Raw genomic sequence first — 20,096 nt, 5'->3', positions numbered from 1 at the left:
AACAAACGTATTATTTCTTTGCAGCTCGGTACAAAATGACCCGCAGCCCGATGCCGGTCCTCGGCCCGGTGGTTGGGGACCTTTGCTGTAACCCAGGACAGTCTGTCAAAATCCACATCGCCATGTTTTTGCCACGATGGTTCAGAACTGATGTTGTGACAGATTAGTATTTAAAATCATTTCTTTCAACACTCCAGTGCTGTGTGGTAATGAGAGTCGAACTTTAGTGAAACGGAGCACGATCAGCACGCTCAGGCTCAAACTATGAGCTTTGGTCATCACCATCTGAAACCACACTTCATGAATGGCGCGGCTCTGACTGTGACACTGTAGTACACAATCATTAAATATTACCGACTCCGGTGGGGAACATTCAATTCATTTCAATTCAATTTTCTTTATATAGTGCCAAATCACAACAAAAGTCACCTCATTTCAAAGATCTAATATTTTCTTCAGTAACACATGAAACTAGTGACTGAGACCATAAACTCATCTGGAATGATGACGCACCACTGACCTGGGTACTGCAGTTTTAGCAGTTGTTACTCAAACAGCAGCTGGATGGTGAATGTGGGATGAAAACTGCACCGAGTCTGTTTCTATATGTGCAGGGTTCAGGTGAGTCTCAGTGCGCACCCCCCTAAAGTTAGGGGGGTCAGTTATTATCCAGAACGCTTTTTTAAATTTCCAGCTGTTTAGAGCACCCAGATGGATAAGAAATATTTTAAAGCTGCATTTATGAAACAACGGCAGGCAAATTATTGTCATCAGCACATTATATTTGAAGAGTGTTGCAGTAAATGAGCAGACCTGGCATGTTTCCTTTCCAGGCTCAAACACATTTTGTGTTTATCCTAATCTCGCTGTGAACAACACACTGGAGTACACGAAGCAGAAGGTCAGGGACAAACGCATCCAAATTCCGGTCCCTCAGCTTTTAACGGCAGACCTTCTGCCTATCAGTGACTGAAAGGAACACGGTCTCATTAGTTTCTATCATCTTCCCCGTAGAAAAGCCAAGAGTTGGACAGCAAGAAACTGGAAGTTAGCCGAGTGCACTTGCATAATGTTCACATTTATTTTGTTTCAAGTCCTAACACATTCTAAACATGCTTTTAACACATAATGGATCACATTCTTCACAGGTAGTTAAAGTAACAAGAGCAGACAAGAGATTTCTGAAGAGAAAAGACAGAAATGGCGTTTCAGTTTCTGATGACCGTGTATGAATCTGTTTGTTCCCTGAGATATGTTGCCGGTGTGCTCCTCGTGTGCCTGTAACAAAGCTCTGACAGCTGGACACCTGCTGTTCCGTCTATAGTGTTGTCAGTTACAGGGAATTAGGGGATGGAGCTCCATCCAGGACAAGCAATATGGGCCTAAATGTCTATTTGTGTGTGCGTCTGCATAAAAACACAATGCTCCAGGCCCACCAACATGTATGAAGTCAGTTTGAACAGGAATCCCTAATATGGTCATCTCTGGCTCTGGTTTAGAAGCCACACCCACTGGCTGTTCTCAGATGAAAACTAAAGGGAGTGGACGAGCGTTATATAGAAAGTGTGGTGAATACAAGCTGTTTCTGTAGGAACATGAGTCTTTTGAACATCTCACTTACAAATAAGTTGATGGCGTTAAAGGTTTAACAGCAGGACAGCGACTTTAAAGGCGGAGCCTGTGTGTGTGTCCAGCCCCAGTGCTCACACCACAGCCGTCTGTCCATCTGTGGTCACAGTGTTACGGTTACACGAGTGAGCAAACCGGAGGAAGAGTCAGCCTGAGCACAGTTACATCCTGCGATTGACAACTGATCACATGCAGCACCGGCTGCTGTGGGATAATACTGAGTGTGTTCTCTGCTTCACCAACGAACAACAAACACGCACGTGCATGCGCGCACACACACACACACACACACACAGGATTATCATGGTATGGCGAATACAGCAAATTCAACAGATAATGAGGCATATTTGGATAAGGTCAACATGGAAAAATGCAACACTGGTTAACTTCAGCCAGAACATAACACATGAACGCTTAATCAGTGCACTGACATTGTCATTGACATTCGTTCATCTTTGGTATGTGATTTTTGATAACAGGGTAGGAGTGAAATATAAGATGATGCTAATTTAACATGAAACAGCACATTAAGGAAACAAAGGAGGAAGAGGGTCCCTAAAAGTACCTGAGGTAGAGAGGAATACAAGGCTACGAAGAAGAAAACAAGTGTTGGTGGTTCACATGTAAGGTCAACTCATAAAAAACATTGGTGTAATGAACATTAGTAACGGTGTGAAAAATACAGAGGTAGTTTAGGAATGACACATCCCTTTGTCTGCACACAACCAATACAAACAGGAAGTGAAAAAAAGACACCAGCGTGTGTGTATCAAACTGTAACGTTGAACAAGTGCGAGTGCTGCCAGCAAAGGTGGGATTCACCGCTGATAAGCAGACAGTTTGGCATCACATTAAAGGAGAAACCCCTCAGATCCTGCTGCGCTGTCAGATCTCAGTGTGATGTTCAGTGCATTCCTCCAGTCATTTTGCTGTTTTTCTGGCAGTGCTGCACAGACACGGGACAGCCTGACAGGGTCTCCGAGCAGCGTTTGAGGGGATCTGAACCGTTTCATCACAGTGAGACCTTCGGTACACAGAAGTGTCCTGAGATACTGTGATCTAAAGGGTCGGTTCACCAAAACGACATGATAATGTAATCTTGTCAGATAGTTTGGTTTAATGTTTTCAGTTAATACATGTGGAGGAATGCTGCCTCTACATGTATGTTTTTTAAAAACATAACACTATCAGTTGTTTGGGAGGGAGGCAGCTATCTCAAGCTAAAAGCCAAACCTTTCAGCGCCGCTAAAGGCAGCATTAAATGGTTTTGTTCATCTCTGCAAAATCTGAACATCCAGCAGTTAGCCAGCGACGCGAGGAGGATCAGGGTTCGGTCGAGCTGTTTTTATACAACCTGAAACAAAACTGAAGAATTTAAACATCTCAGACTTTCTGAAAATGTGGACCCAAGTGGTTCACTGGTGATCGCGTGCATGGTAACCTGGTTACCATGGTAACGGTGAGGTTCACATCTATTCCACCCAAAGATTAACTTTGAAACCTAAGAGTTTATCAAACTGTGCTCGTCGGGCACGTGGCTCAAGCGTAACCCTGCCCCCGTGTGGTGTGCTGGTCACCTGATGGATGAACACGAGGCTTTTGTCTCCAGAGACGGCGCCACAGCACAACATTTGAGGTTTAAACTTATTCCAAGATTACGCAAACAGATCCAAAATGTCAGCAGCGTGCACGTAAAGCATTGCTGACAAAGCCTGAGTAACACTTTCTTTAATGAACACAGTGAACAAGTGAACGTCAACAACAACAATGAAGAAATCAGTTTAGAAAATGATAGGTGTTGTCTTCACTCCAAATCAAACCCAAAAAAGCTAAAAAGACATTCTTAATTATAAACTACAAAAGGTACATTAAAGCATTCAAAAAAATCAAAAGAGGCTAACTGAAGCATTACAAGGAACGCTGGATTGGGCTGTGGTTTCGTTAGGCTGCGCACGACGGGAGGGAAGCCGTGACATCGGAAAGATGCCGCTGCCTTTTGCTTCGTCCGTCATCAATGCCGAGAGCTTTAGAAAACCTGCCCTGCAAACTAATTCCACTTTCACTGAAGGGGAGTGTGGGTGGGGTGGGGACGGTGAGGGAAATAAAGTTGAAACAACAAAAAACAAAAACACCTTTCTACAACAGGACCTACAATGTCCTGGAAGCTACATCTACTAATACTACAAGTACATCAGTGTGGTCACTGACGAACTCCTGAATGCAATACATAACACTCACTTTACCCTGTATATATCCAGGTCAGCAGGGACCTGAGAGAGGAACACATTGGGTGGGCAGTGGCCAAGAACAAGGGTTAAGGTCTCCAAACCTCACTGTCGTGTGCAAAAAAGGGAGTGGTTGCGGGGACTGCACTTTGTCTGCATTTCAAATGACGCAAATGGTGAAATGGCCAGAAAAGACACTTCAAGTGGTCAGAAATGATAATCTCACACTTTAAAAATAAAGACCATTTCTCTGTGGCTACACTTTTTAAAACGGCGTGCATATCTGTGGGTATGCAAGCCAGGGGTATATCCCCTAAAATTCTCCAAACCTGGCCTAAACTGATTGAGGTAAAGCCCTAGCCGATCACACCGAGTCCACTTACGGCTGGATTAAAGCGATTAGACGTTCAACTTTAAGCCAATTCTGCATAAATGATATTTTCACTTTCATCTCATTTAAAAACAGTCGGACCGTACCTGGATGTCCATGCGGCCTGATGCCCGTGGAAACCAAGTGTGGTCTGATTTACATTCTACATCTAAAAACGTTTGATTGCCCTTCAAAACTGGCCGATAGAACTTTGAAATTCAACAACTGTTTTGAAAAATCGAAATGAACTCTTAAGCAAAACGGACGGATCAATAAACACTGATTCTTTTAAATGGCTGGTTTCAGTGGGTTCCACTAAGATGGGCAACACCAAGCAGCCACAACATCAAAACCCCGGACAGGTGAAGTGACCAGTAATCGTTACCTTGTTACTATGCAAAGCTCTGCTGGGAGAGCTTGAGCGTGCTGGGGCCAACACATATAGGGTTAGGGTTACAATAACATCCAACCACCCAAATAAAAATCCTTCCCCAGGGCTAAAATGTGTTCAAATGAAAATTTATGGGCCCGTTTCCATTGTGAGTAAAGCAAAAACCCAACCCTAACCTTGGTAATCAGTAATGTGGTGTTTGTTAAAAATGATGGCGTGCCCCAGTACCAGCGGTCTCCCTCAGGACTAGGGGAAAGCGTGGTTTGTTCACCTGCTCTCCAAAGTCCTCAAATTGAATCAAGCTCAAAATTCAACCTGCAGGAAGTGTTATCCGTGACGCGACCCACTGCCAGAGAGCACAGACGAGCTGACAGACCCAAATGTGCCAACACATCAGAAACCTCCCCGATATTTCAACGTTGTGGCTGATCGGTGTGTGTCACCCGTGAAGCTCGCACATTTTTAATCACATATACCCAGCTGTGTCGAGAGCAGGCGAAAACGCACCATCTTCTTTGGCAATGAAGAGCACAAAATGAGAGCCATCGTGTCTGCTCTGTGCATATGTGTGCACGCGACAAAACGCGCATGTTTGCAATGAAACGTGGAACTTTTCTGCCCTGCAGAGCGTCTTGCCTCTGAAACAGACTGATTCATTTCTTATCCTCGTCCTTCATGGATAAGAAAAGGGTTTTGTTGAGCTGTCAGCTCCCTACCCATCAGCGGGCGCTTGATATAATCTTTGCATAACACTTTGGTCAAGAGAGAAACATAATAAAAAGAAAAACAGCAAACCTAGCTATCCGCCCCTTCCCCTGCAATAAAGCCATACATCCCTAGTCTATGATTGTTAAAAAATACCCGTATGCTCCTATTCGATGATCCCACAGATCCAACAACAGCCACCTTAACTCATGGAATGTTAAATTGACAAGACCGCCTCCTAAAAGCAGGATGTCTGAGTACTTTTGCTAATTCATTTTGCATTTTCAGTGTAACAAAAAACTGTTTTTCAGACTGATTTATGCAGCTTCTTTGAACATTCATCTCTGATTGAGGTACCAAAGCATCCACAGGGTTTTGGTTTAGACTGGGCAACTCTTCATTTAACAGTAAGAAAAGGTACCTGAAAATAGCAACAACATCTTCCTGAGGTAGTCTCAAAACACTCGTCGCGCGTGCCAAGGCGCCCCATCTGTATAAAATAAACTCTTTTAAAGTCTAGCTCTAACAATGGCAACACTGACACATGGAGCAAAATGGATACACGCTTGTAAACTCCAAAGACCAATGCATCTACGAGCATTTGTTTTGTACAGAAGCATGTGCACAGTGTAAATCAGCATACATTCAGCTCTGTCGTGTAATAAATATATAAAGAAAAAAGTTACAAAAAACAAACTAGCTGCTTGTCACATTCACGAGAGGGGAGACCAGTCCTCGACTCGGGTGTCGGGGAGGGTTTAGTTTCCGGTGGAGGCGGTCACGCAGGGCGACGGGCCGGTCCTGTAGCTGGTCAGGCTGGATTTGCAGGAGTGCAAGACTGCTTTGAACAGCAGGGGGAGCTGCTCCAGAGGGACGTTCACCAGCTTTGCTGAGAAGAAACCCGAGACACACGGCACTTTAGTTCATGATTAGCTTAGCTTCTGTACAGCCGACATTTTCATTGGTCACAGTCGTGTCCAGGAGGCAACCTGCGAGACAAATGAAGCCAACCCAAGTGCCGAATGCTGCAGTTCCTCTGGCGGCCACTAGAGGCTGGCTCCAGCAGTGTGCCCAGCTCGTGTTAAACGGTCTAATTTGGACAGGTTACGTGTACAAAATCTAACGACCTTTCTTTGACACAATTTTCACTGAGGCCATTTACTTTTTTAGAACTTATGAAGCTGATTTCGGTTCAGTTACGTCTAGTTAGTCAAAATTACTGGCAGTAGCATTTATTTCACAGTTTTTATTTAGATTACTTGTTTCGACCAATCATTCTTAAGTTTCAAAGAGTTGGTAAATAAAAGAAATGTATGCAAAGTGTCTCTATTTATCCAAAGGTTTGGCCATGATTTTATTTATTACCAGAAAAATGAACAGTTGATTGTGTTTGATTTAATTGATAAGCTAAAACCACAAAAGTAACTAGATTGTGATTCAAGCTTTAACCCATCAACATGATCAATACTTGCCATAATTTCAAAATGTTATGGACAGCTTTTTAAAATTAACATTGGTGTTAAAAAGAAAAAGCCAAATGTATCAAATGGAATACAAAAAATAAATCGTAAGCAACATGATATAGCAAAATAAAATTTGTGTATTAAGGGTTATTAAACATTTCAGCTCCAAAAATCTGAATTTTCTGGCTATTTTTTGATGGGTTGGGTCTTACAGGGTTAATGCACTTATTATAGTTTGTCTTAATGACAAAAGCCATGCTTTCTTTTATCCCATTAGCTCAAATAATTTAACCAAATAATTCATTAAACATAAAATTTTGCAACGGTTTTTGTATTTTCAGTGTTTTTCCCCAAAGACAAGGCACTGTAGAGGGCGGGGAACAACACAGGTCGTAAGGGCACAAACTGAAACTTTCATGGCTGAACACAAATCGCTGTGGCACAATACACTGGGTAGTATCACATTTTTGTAGCTCAAACAAACTAACGTATGAGTATCTGAGTGCATTTCTAAAGTCAGTCTTCAACAACAGCCTAAACAGTTCTTTGAGGCCTTACTTGAGATGCAGCGGATGTCCGGCAGGCACATCATGATCTCAGGGAAGCGTTTAGGCTGCAGTGGGTACTTGGACTCAATGTAGTCCTGACACACACACCAGTAGCGTTTATTCAGCTGCTCAAGCTGGGAGATGCTGGACAGTCCTCTGATATCTGTGGAGCAGAAACTATCACAGTCAAGCCGGGAAGGTCGCGATGGCAAAAAGTCAACACGCTGGAGACTTTGTTGTTACCTTGATTGAGGAAGTTGATGGTTTTCATACAGGCGTACTCCTCATTGCTGATCTTTAACTGGTGGAGTTTGCGAAACAGAATGATCAACCTCTCCATTACTTCCATCCCATCCTCGCTGAATCTGAGGAATCACACACAGACCCGTCAGTTAAGCTGAAAACTGCAGCTCTATGAAGCCAGACGGTGCCTTTAAGGCTCCAACTCAAACCATGATATAGACTTTTGTAGGTTTGCTGTCCTCACTACAATCCACATAAAAAAAGAAGACAAAAATCCCCCCAGCACCGCTATCTTAAGCTTCCATGCTTCAATGGACAAGGCAAAGAAAATGAGGGAGGAAATATGTCAGATCTATTAAAAGTGCTTAAAGCGTCCTGCTGATTCCACAGCTTTTTGAAGAGAAGATTCATAAGTTCATTCCACGTTTTAAACATCAATTTTCTGCCTTGCACTTCTAATCTCTTTCACAAACTTCAACAATGCCACTGTAAATCAAACGTCCACGTCTAAAACCACTAAACTGTGGGCAAATTGACTGAAGCAGCAGCGTTATATTAGGAGAATGTGTCAGAAGGTCAAATTATACATGTTTGATTTACACAGGAACACTCCCCCTCTTCCCCCACGCATCCTTTTCTACTTCAAGTGAAACAAGCGTCTATAGTACACATGCCAGACAGTGCTAGCCACAGCTCAGCTCTGAGGAGGCCTCCTGTTCACGGACCACTTCACTGGGCCTCACCCAGCAATAACACTTGGAGAAAAATATTAAGCCCTTTTAGAGATGATGAGCTCACAAAGTGAAACAGCTTGGCTGTGCAGAGGGAATGTTGAATTCCTGATTGCTGTTCTCATTTCTACTGAAATACTGAATTAGCACAGCTCCCAGAGACTAAAAAGAAACATTTAATATCTTATAGTGAAACAGCCCCACTGTGACTGCTGTGGGTGAGGCTGAATTACCAAAACAGAACGAATGAAGGCAGTTTCTTTCTGCTACGTATCAATATCATGACTATAGAATAAGATCACTTGTTGTTGTTCTTGCTTGAGCTACTTAACTTTAGTGTCTGGAAAGGTTACTTTTAAAGTAGTCTCTGTTACAAAATTACAATATAGTAATTCAGAAGCTCTCTACTGCTAAAAGCTAGCATAGAAGTTAGCCTTGGCTGTTTCTGCACTGTCGCCTAAACGGTTAGCCTCCTTAACAACTCCTTAACTGCTGGATAATATTTTGATTATTGATGATAGAAAACAATATGAAAACAATCTAAAGGTCATTGTCTGTGCCAGCTGCCTAGCTAACATAATATGTACAAAATATGCCAGCTCAATATTCAATATTAATGGTAATAGTAATAACTGATTTATGTTGCTAACCCAGTAAAGTGTAACTGTAACATTCGCAGAAGGTTTTACAAAAAAACTATTATTGTAGAGTTTTTACAGCTGCTGTCGTGATTTGGTGCTATATGAATAAATGATTTGAATTACAGTTACAAAGTTACAAACAGCTGTCTTGTTATAATACCAGCACACAAATAGCAATGCAAGCCATCATTCGGAGCCCTATTGTCTTGCCTTTGACTTTGCTTAAAGATCTGCTTTAGAAGTTAGCTAGTTGCTAACTCTATCAGTTGTCTGCTAGTGGGTAAACGTATAGCTCTTTCCCTAAAAAGAGAAAACAGCCGTGGCTGAAACGAGGTTTCTGAGAGCAGTAAGTGAAGCACAGCTGACTGCAGGTTCTAGTTTGGTAAAAGGACGTTAATGCAGAAATGCCATAACGGCCACCAGATGGCGATAGCTGTAGCTGCAAAAAGACTTGACCTCTGTAAACACTTTCCTGATGAGTTTTTTTGGCCTTTATTGAATACAAAAATAATGTCTCTTTTGGAAATATAAGTAATTCTATGCTTCAACAAGGAGGGTTCAACTTGGTTCTGCTTGCTCATTGGCTAATGACATTGATTAGCCAATGAGCAAGCAGACCTGCCCGTCCTCGTGACAAGTAATTGTTGTCTGCTTGTTTTTTAAACCACGGTGATGATGGTAAAACAAACTAGAGCTCAGAAACCAGTGGACGACGTCACAGTGTCCATCTATCATATCGTTTCTTCTGTGCACCTCTAAGAAACTCAGGGGAGGTATGTAATAGTTATAAACTAAATGGAGTAAATGTGGGTGTTTTTTGGCTCCTCAATAATTCAAGTTATTCTAAAGCTCATAAACAAAACACCCCAATTGTTCTCTCCTTTTGCTCTTTAAGCACTCGCCACTCACCCCTGAAGCTCGTCGTCAGATGGCGTGTACTTTGCTGTGATGTCGGCCAGCTCTCCAAAGATCTGGCCACTGTAGATAGTGAGGCAGGAGAGCAGGATGAGCTCCTGCCAGGTGGAGCTGAGCAGGCAGGTGTAGTCCTCTATGGAGAGCTCACAGAAGAAGGGCAGCTTCTTGATCCAGGAGATCTGGCGGAAGAGCAGCTCGTCTGCCAGACGGCACAGCAGAGCAAACAGCTCCACTTGTGTTACCTTGTACCTAGTGAGCAAACAACAACGAGACAGATGTGTGGTGGGCAGGAAAACTCTCATCATGTCAAAATGGGCCTGACGTGGCTCAAATCAGCATCCCACTCCACAACAAACAGCTTTCAGCAGCCTTCACGTCCCTCACCGTCTGACTTCCTGTCCCTCTATATTCTCCTCATTTCACAGAGCAGATCTGCTTAGCCTTCAGCTAATTCTAACCTCTGTTACCAACAGAGAGCAGCTGACTTCAGGCCATTTCCTAAAGCATTTCCCTGAATTTATCTGAGGAATAAATGTAAAATAATGAGGAAAAAATAAACAATCACACAAAATGTATTTAAAAGAATCTTTAAAATGATGTAATGCTGAAAAAATCAAGATGTGATCAGAAAGTTCCTGCACTTTCAAAATCACAAACCTTTCTAATTTTGACAAAGAAATGTCAACAGAGCATTTCAAACTAATTCTAGTTTGGGATAAAACGCTGATCATGGTCAGTATTATTATCCCACTGAGCAACAGAGCTTTTCATTGAGCCACAGCACAAACGCTGCCGTGTTTTATCTTCCAGTTTACACGTAGTATAGAAACGTTGGCAGCAGTTTGAGCTGCCACATGAAAATGCATCAAGCCAAAAACAAATCACTTTAGACTTGGAGGGGAGAAACTAATGAAGCAACGAGCTCACAGGAGTAGCTCCACGTTAGCAGAAGAGACTCCTTCAAGGCAAGAATGCTGAGGACAATCCTTTGTCCTTTGGTCAAATAACACTAAACCAGAGTTGTTTGGTCACCGCGACACTGCTAGTGTTTGTACACAGGAAGAAAAGGCAACCCTAAGAACACTGATGGTGGGAATGAATGCTGTGGGGATGCTTCAGTGTATGTGGAAGTGGAAGAAATGATGAAGAAACCTCACACAGTCAGCATCAACGACCAAAAACATGATGAACTTGATATTCAGAGAATATCCTCCTGTTGGAGCGCTTGTGAGAGCGCCAGGCTCTCAAAATATTAACATAGAGGTTCAAGAGCCTAATTCCTATTCCAACACACCTGCATCTCACTTACCGAGGTAAATGGCAACGTTCACGACATACAATTAGAAAAAGACTAACAAGTTTGGTTTACTGGGAAGGACTGTTTGCTACAAAATGAGTATCTAATTGAGAATTTTGCTTTCTGAAACCAGCTGCACTCCTTTCATTTGGCCGCGCCTCCACACAACGCACGATGCTGAGTATGAACTCACTCTTCTTCTATAAGCATTGGAGTGGTCAGGGGGGCCAGCTCTTCAGCAGCCACCAGCTGCTGCACCAGAGGGTGGGGCTGTGGGTAGAGGTTGCGGGGCTGAGAGGCCAGCAGGCCAGACTGGGCGGCGTAGCTGAACAGGTGAGGCAAGAGCTGGTAATGCGTGGGCATGGAGGTGTTAATGTACTGGTCCCGCAGGGCTGCCGTGTAGCCGTTCATTTCAGCGGAGCGACTGGAAGCACACAAAGGTCAAAGGTTACAGTAATGCAGATTTTATTAGTATTGCGGGGACAAAAACACACTGGCTCACACGTCGGGGTTTGCATTTCTCAGGCAAACCCTCCTTTAACCTCACCCTGATGTGCTGAGCTTCATCCCCAATCAAACTCTTTGCATTTTTTCACAAACTTGCAGACTAAACTTTGCATTCTGGGCATGTGCACGAGCGCATGCGACGCAGGCTTTCTGTTTGCTGTTCATTTCTGGCAAGGTTTAATTCCATCTCATAAAAAAAGAAAAGCCATCCCCTAAATAGTTTTCAGGCTGCTGAGATAAAACCTGATGTTTACACAAACTGAGACTAAAATAAATGCCATCATGCAAGTACCTAGACAAGATTTGTCCTTGATGAGTGCAGATAGACAATATGCTCGTCTCCAAGCAAGAACAGCAGATAGTGCAGTGAGCTCTTTGTGTTTGGTTGCGATCAGTGAGCCTGAGTGGCTGCATATTCAGGCATTCTTTGGCCGATGAATACTTTAACTAAAGTCTGGGTGAGATGGGAACGAGGTGTTAGACTGTCAGGGCCGGCTCATTATCTCAAAGATGGGGCGAGTGCCAGAGGCGCATAGCTGAGCGGATGAGATCGACGACTCACTTGGACGACAGAGTGGAGGCAGGCGACGGCTGGTTGCCCTCCGAGGCGCCGTTGCTTGGCGAGCTGTGGTCGCTGTCGCCGTTGTTGCCCCAGGTGTGCTCCGGGGCGTCCTCCTTGAACTCCTGGCCCGACATGATCCGCTCGATCTCCTCCTCTGTTATCTAGAACACACACACACACACACACACACACACACACACACACACACACACACACACACACAGGGAGGTTTGGAGCTTACAGCACATCCATGCATGTGCATCAGTTCAATTGATTAGCACCAACTAACAGCACACGGCTTTTCATTAAAATGCTGAGGAGCAAGGACACAATCACATAATGACACAGAAAGAAAAGAGGCGCGTGTGTGTGTGCGCGTTTGATTGGATGATTCACACACTTAAAATAATAAGATCTGTGCAGGTCAGCATGAGCAGAAAACGCAGACAAAAGCCATTCTGAAAGGCTTCAGCACGCCTGCACATACCACGTCTCATGTCTGAGGGAGGTCAAGTCACTTTCATTTCTATCAGTTCATCCCAAACACTGTAACAGGCGTTTTCATTCCATATTCATGACAGAAAGCTCCTGCTTTCATTAAGGGCGCTGGTTCTTAATGGAAGCCGTGTTTCTCTGTTTTGACTCGTTCAATTGAGCCCGAATGAATCGAGCGCCTCCCTCCCCGTGAATAGCGGCTCAGTGGTACTTATCCTCATGTCACACATTTTTCTGACCATTTGTTCCCTCGCTTCACGTTAATAATAAAGGCACCGCTGAATGGGGACTAATCAGCTGCTACACAATTATACAGATGATATAACAAGGTCAGGGCTCGCTCTCATTATGAGCATCCCGAAGAGTAGCACTGCAGCACTCCAGCTCTGTGTTATTTAATGGCTTGTGATCTGAGTGGGTTTACTGTAAGCACAGTTCCTCAGAGGCTGAGCCACAGCGATGATGCTCAGGCTGGCTGGGAGGTGGGGAAAGGTCAGTGCGCACCACAAACAACACAATCCTTCAGTCCATTTACCTGCACAGGTCCAATGCTTTTGTTCCTCCCTCCAGGCATGCCGTCCTCTCTGATTGCTACATGTCAAAAAACAGGGAAAAGTCATTTGTTCCGTTAACCAAACATGATCGGTGTCACAGCTCTCCCTAGTGGCTAAAGCACATCAGGCAAAACTGTCTCACCATCCAGCTCCAAATACAGCTGCTGCTGGCGGGCAGTCATATTGTTTTGGTACACTTACAAGCAAAGTACATTTCATCTCATAGTCTTAGTGTGTGTGAGTGTTTCTGCAGTGTAGATAAAATCGCTGTGATTAGTGTCTGACTGGGTGAGTCCCAGTCTCATCTCCATTCTAAGACAGGCACTTGAAGAATAAGGCCATGAGGACAGTCACTTACAAGTTTTAGCCACATGGGGGCAGCACATGTCTGTGGAAGGAAAACTGCAGCTTAGATTGTGTGTGTGTGTGTGTGTGTGTGTGTGTGTGTGTGTGTGTGTGTGTGTGTGTGTGTCCAGGAGGGAGAAACAGATTTATTGGTAGAATTGACACATTCAAGCGTTTCCAGGTTTTCAGAGACTTTGCGAGCAGCTGTTTGTTTGGCTCACAGATAAACGGAGCAAAGTCCCGACAGAAGCAGCTCTGGCCACTCAGCATCTTAAAAACCTGATTTTGACACATCTAAATTACAGGGGCGGATCTATACACGGTTCATATACACACAGTCTGTAACCTCCTCATTTACCCATATACTTTGTACTGTAGAACCTTTTCATAAATAAGCAGGTGGATCTAGAAGCTACTCCACGTGAGGTTCTGTTACGTGCTTACATTTACACAAATCTGCACTGTGAACACAGTTTTACCAAAAACTTAAACCTCATCTTTCAGGCTGTTTTTGACTACTTTGTATTTCACCTTTAAAAACCGTTTAGCTCGTCTTGAATAAATAAAGTTCTTTATTCATGGTGACTTACTGCATTCACACAATGATCTAAAAATCAGTCAAGAAACATAACTTGAAGTTGAAAAATTAGGAAGTGTTAGGTGTCACAGTAAGACGCCACACAAATGATTGTGCAACTCCAAAAAATAGTTTGTGTCCACCACGAGACAGCAGGAGGCGTCTTCCACCTGGACGCAGCGTTTACACTGCAGCCTTTGACTGTGACACTCAGCGGTGGACTTATTGTTTTGACACACAGAACAAAACAACTACACACTAACTACACACTCCAGACACGCTAAACATCTCAAATCTCTCCCATCGATATCCCGACTCTCTCCCACAACTTTGACCTCTTCCTAAACAACAAAGGTCACATTCAGCCATATCGTTTTTGGATTGGTGCATTTTTCCACCAATAGGAAAGGGGAGGCATTTTTCCTTGGTGTGTTGTTGTTGTTAGCGCGGCCATGTTCACTGTTCCTTCCTGCACTAAACATATAGTATTTAGAAAAAAGCAGTGTGTGGATGTTTTATCATAACTCTGGTGTAACCTGGCCTATCAGCAACATGTAAAAACTGCCATGTAGTTTAACTTTAACCATAAGTTAAACAGAGACTCAGCAGAGTCGCATCTTGTTACTATGTCATCTTAAACCGGTCACATTACTTGCGGGCACCGGCGTGTCCATCGACCCCAGAGGGTTAATAACACACCTTCACCCACGCCACCACAGTCCCACCGGTCTGTCAGCGCTGTGACAGAGCGGTGGGATCGAACTACCAAACTTCCAGTTAATAGGTGACCGGCTCTACTTACAGGAAACCTTTCATTTAAGCATTCATGTGGCCAATCCCAAACTCCCCCATGATGGTTGGGATAGGCTCGAGCCAGGGAACAGCATCTGTCCGTCCATCCTTTAGGTGTGGATGGTTTAAACGCCTCATTGACTCAGGCTTGCTGTGGACATTCAGGGGAAGTGCTGCATCTTCAACAGTGTTTAAGTGGCACAGTGAAGTCCACATGAATGCTTAAATCAAAGGTTGCCTGCAGCTCAGGAAGTACAGCCGGTCACCTACTAATTGGAAGTTTGGTGGTTCGATCCCCGCGTGCTCGCCAAAGTCTGCATGCCAAATATCGTTGGTCAAGACACTCTGATGGATGCATCAGAGTATGAAACAGAGGATAGAAAAAACTCGTGTGAATGAGGCAAAATTGCTTTGAGTCCTCTGAGCAGAAAAGCGTTATACAAGAACCGTTTACCCTGTAACAAGATGATCAGTTCACCTACCGTTGGTTTCAGAGTCATACTGACAGTGCACTGTGCTGAAAAACTGTTAAAAGCAGAAAAACAAGGTGACTGAAAGTTTGTGAAGACGTTTCATTTAAGAGGCCAGTCACTCTCCAGACACGACCTTCAACCGTAGTACCTCTGACTCTTTTCTGGTCTGGGTACTGATTCTTTTGTCATTGATGCTTCATTGTTACCGCAACTCGATGAGTCAGACATTTATTACCAAACAAACGTCTGTTTCTGGTGGCTTGAAACATCTACTTTACCTTTACGGTTCATTCCCATCTGAAGGCACTTAAGCAGGCGGCAGTACTGGCAGCGGTTGCGCTGCTTGCGTGACATCTCGCAGTTTTTGTCCCGGCTGCAGCGGTACACGCGCTTGTTGCAGATGCTGCGCTTGAAGAAGCCCTTGCAGCCCTCGCAGGAGATGATGCCATAGTGCAGGCCTGTGGCGCGATCTCCACAGATAAGGCAAGTACGCTGGTCAGTTGGATCATCTGCAGATGGAAGGAGAGTGGGCACAGGAGAGGGTTTAGAGCCATTTCCATCAGCGTCTTTACAGTAATTCATCTAAAGCTTAAAAAAGGGAGTGGGAGCAAAAACCTTGCTGAAGGCACACATTTTTAATTGAAATCACGAGGGCGGCTGGGGCTTAAGTGCTAGCCAGGCACCGGATAATCCAAAGGATTCTTAAGCTCCAACTCTCATTTAGTGAAAGTGGAGGTATAACAGGCAGTACGATGAGAGAAACGTCTGCAGGTCTGAATGAGGACACAGCTGGTTTGTTTGCAGCGCGTCCTTTCTCTCCTCTTCCCCACAGCAGTGTCTGATAAAAACGCTTCTCTTACAAGACACCTGACGCTAAAATAACACATTTCACAAAACCTGCTTCAGGTAACAATATGTGACAGTATTACTGTACCCAGCACCTGTTGCATCCTTAGTGTTAGCACAGATGTTCCACACAGGCGGCCCCTCAATCATTAACCTTCATTCTGTTTCCTTAAAGAGCGCAGTTTCAGCTGATTGCTTCAAACAATGAAAAGCAGTTAGGAAGGGAGGTGGTAGGAACCCGTGGGGAAAGGGCTCACACGTATTTGATGTTCTGGATAAAATGATGTAAAATCAAAGTTAAAATGATACCAATGAGTGTTTGTAAGCCTGGTGTGGCAGCTGGCTGACCAGGAGTGAGGGAAACGAGGAATACAGCATGAAGGAGGGGAAGAGGATGAAAGAGCCAACACAGGACCATCCTTGTGAAGCTACACTTTGTTAATCACAGAGCTACTCTCAAACTGGAAAGACAGCAATTTGAGGAAGCTGCTGAAAATCTTCCCTTAATCCTCCATCTACCTCCAGGCCACAGAACGCACATAATGAAGCTTAAGTTACAGCGCGTGTTCTCGGCTGCTCGCAGAGTTAAGCCTCATCACACACACACACACACACACACACACACACACGCGCGCGCACACAGACACACACACACACACACACACACACACACACACACCAAAAAGCTGTTCTCCACCCTCCTCCATGAAGGACCAGGAGAGCCACGCACATCGAAATACGAGTCATTTTGTTACTTACTGTTAATTGTGCGACAAATACTTTCTTTTGTATTTTGACAATAACATTATTCTAAATTTGAAAACTTAGTGGAAAATGTTTTTAAATTCTCAGAATTAAAAAAATGATTTTGACAATCTTTTAAAAATGCAACAAAAAAAGAGAAGTAAATGGATTTCTAAAAATGAATTAGGAATAATGTTACTAATTTAATAATTAATAACTTTTGAAACAGATTCTTGTAAAATAACAGCTGTCAGTTCATCCCTTGTACTAACTGCCACGTCTCAAGGCAAAGACTAATCATTTGACTTCATTTCTAGCTTAACAAGCGCACACGTTTATTCTGAGCTGAAAACAGACCAGCATCAAGCACCGTGTGTGAAGTTTAGTTTTTAACATAATGCAGTTTGACGTCAGGCTTCTCGAACAGTCGAACAATCGCTGCACCCACAGGAGCTACACCTGCTAAAAATCCAGACAATCAACCTGTTTTTCATAACAGGAAAAACCGAATTTGATTTCTTATTCATTTATTTTTCTCTTTCATCTTTGGGATTATTTGGATCTGACAAGTATAAAACTTTAGCATCAACTTTGAACAGAAAGTAATTTTGAAAAAGTTCTCGTTGTGATGTTGTACCAGGAAGTTGGTCACCCTCTGACAGATCAAACGTCACAAAATGCCACCCGTCTTACTCCAAGTTGGTTCTGTTTCAGGAATTTGCAGGATCAGTTCTGCAGGACGGGGATGGAAGCTCCCATCATTGATCATCCACCTGAGGTTTGGGTATTTATTGTTTTGTCTGTTTTATCTCGCCCTGTTCGTCCACATGTGCAGGGTCGGGCCTCCGTTTCTCCACTGCAGTGCTCAGTGTCTGTGCTGAGCATTTACAGTCTGAACACAGATTTGGAAAATATCATCTTTAATTCTAATTTTGCAAATATTTTCTAAAGGAGGTTTTCATCTTGCCCAAGGATATTTATCACATACACAGGAACAGACAGGGATCGAACCATCAACCTTCTGATTAGTAGGTGACCTCTGGCACCTGAGCCGTGGTCCTCACCCAGAAACAGGAGGGTCACCCAGTCTGGGTCATGGACGAGTTCCGGCCCAAGTTGAGGAGTTTAAGTATCTGGTGGTTGTTCACAAGTGAGGAGAGAGAGGAGCGGGAGACCGACAGACGGAGTGGTGCTGCAGCTGCAGTCTCTACCCTCACCTATCATGAGCTTTGGGTAGTGACCAAAACAACGATATTAAAGATAACAGCGGCGGAAGCTTCCTCCGAAGGCCGGCTGGCCTCTCCCTTAGAGATAGGGTGAGGAGTTCAGCCTTCCGGGAGGGGCTCAGAGTAGAGCTGCTGCTCCTCCACATCGAAAGGAGCCAGCTGAGGTGAGCTGACAAGGATGCGTCCTGGGCGGGACAGACCCAGGACACGCTGGAGGAGGTGGCTGGGAGAGGGAGATCTGGGCTCTCTGCTTAGGCTGCTGCCCCCACAACCACGTTCGGGATAAGCGGAAGAGGGATGGATGATACTGGAAGGTTATTTGGGCCGAAATGTTGTGACTCAATAAAAACAGATTCTAACTATTAGATAAAAACAGATCTTGGTCCGATGCGCCCGTCATTCATTCGGGTGTGCAGAGATTTTCAAACCACTGTCTGATATTTAATAAGACTTTAAATTAGCGACTGAAACCATAAACTTATCAGGAAGAAAAAGATGGCGCCGGTGAGGTCGGCTGCCGTCACGACTGCTCCGACCACTTTTTCTTTGTCTTTGTTTTTTAAGTTAGTTTTCAGCGTTTCTAAATCGGCAAAATCACCACCATTGGGTACATTAGGTATGACAGTGACACTCTTGTTTCTATTGGTTTACAATGTACTCACAATTCGAAGTTTTTAACTCCGGATCCGAGCTGGCCGAGTGAGATCTTGAGGGAGAACAAAGGGAAGCGGCGGCGGCCTAGAGGGAAGCGAGCCGGCGTCAGGAACAGGCTGAGAGCTCGTGCACACCGCACACCTCTGCCTAGCATCCTGCTCGCCAACGTCCAGTCACTGAAGAACAAGCTTGACGACCTCAGGGCCAGGGTAAAGTTCCAGAGAGACATTCGGGACTGCAATCTCCTCTGCTTCACCGAGACATGGCTGAACCCAGCGGTGCCGGACCACGCCATCCAGCCGGCCGAGTTCTTCTCGGTTCACCGCATGGACAGGACACGGGACTCGGGGAAGTCAAGGGGAGGCAGCGTGTGTTTAATGGTGAACAACAACTGGTGCAACAGTGCGAACGTTGTTCCTCTCACACGCTCCTGCACACCAAATCTGGAACTACTGTCCATCATGTGCCGTCCTTTTTATCTACCTCGGGAATTTACATCGGTCATTGTAAGTGCCGTTTATATTCCACCACAAGCGGACACGGTCACCGCCTTATGCGAGCTGCATGAGGCACTCACACAGCACCAGACACAACACCGGGACGCTGCGCTTATTGTGACGGAGGACTTTAATAGCGCCAACCTCAAACGCGCAGCGCCGAACTTTTATCAACACATCACCTGCCCCACCAGGGGTGAAAGGACACTGGACCACTGCTACACTACGGTCAAGGACGGCTACAAGGCACAATCCCGCCCTCCTTTTGGCAAATCTGATCACGCCGCCATCTTCCTCATCCCAAAATACAAACAAAGGCTGAAACAGGAAGTTCCGGTTCAGAGGAAGGTCGCGCGCTGGACGGATCAATCGGTGGCCGCGTTAGAGGACGCACTCGATGACGCAGACTGGGTGTTCAGAAACAGCTCCGATGATGATGTCAACGTGTTTACGGAAGCGGTTGTGGGATTCATCGGGAAACTAGCGGATGATACCGTGGAGACAAAGACTATCACAACGTTTCCCAACCAGAAGCCGTGGGTGGATAAAACCATCCGCGACGCTCTGAGATCCCGCACCGCTGCCTACAACACGGGACTCATGACGGGGGACATGGACCCGTACAAAGCCGCGTCATATAACGTGCGGAGGGCGGTGAAAGAGGCG

General features: G+C 44.6%; 1 protein-coding gene across 1 annotated transcript in view; it reads right to left on the bottom strand.

The window, feature by feature from the left end:
- Positions 1 to 5,989: 5,989 nt before the first annotated feature.
- Positions 5,990 to 20,096, bottom strand: part of nr6a1a (nuclear receptor subfamily 6, group A, member 1a) — a 32,641-nt gene continuing 18,534 nt past the window's right edge. Inside the window, exons 2-9 of the mRNA XM_085367770.1 lie at positions 15,742 to 15,972; positions 13,258 to 13,313; positions 12,228 to 12,388; positions 11,352 to 11,582; positions 9,856 to 10,110; positions 7,575 to 7,696; positions 7,342 to 7,494; positions 5,990 to 6,209 (exon numbers count right to left, since the gene is read on the bottom strand). Coding sequence (XP_085223896.1) covers positions 6,079 to 6,209; positions 7,342 to 7,494; positions 7,575 to 7,696; positions 9,856 to 10,110; positions 11,352 to 11,582; positions 12,228 to 12,388; positions 13,258 to 13,313; positions 15,742 to 15,972 — 1,340 coding nt within the window. The 3' untranslated portion in view covers positions 5,990 to 6,078. The remainder of the gene's footprint in view (positions 6,210 to 7,341; positions 7,495 to 7,574; positions 7,697 to 9,855; positions 10,111 to 11,351; positions 11,583 to 12,227; positions 12,389 to 13,257; positions 13,314 to 15,741; positions 15,973 to 20,096) is intronic.

The sequence above is a fragment of the Diplotaxodon limnothrissa genome, linkage group LG12 (assembly GCF_057381915.1).
Source record: "Diplotaxodon limnothrissa isolate DT_005_m linkage group LG12, D_limnothrissa_male_GT1.1, whole genome shotgun sequence".
Taxonomy (NCBI): Eukaryota; Metazoa; Chordata; class Actinopteri; order Cichliformes; family Cichlidae; genus Diplotaxodon; species Diplotaxodon limnothrissa.
This window is presented reverse-complemented; position numbering and strand designations above follow the sequence as displayed.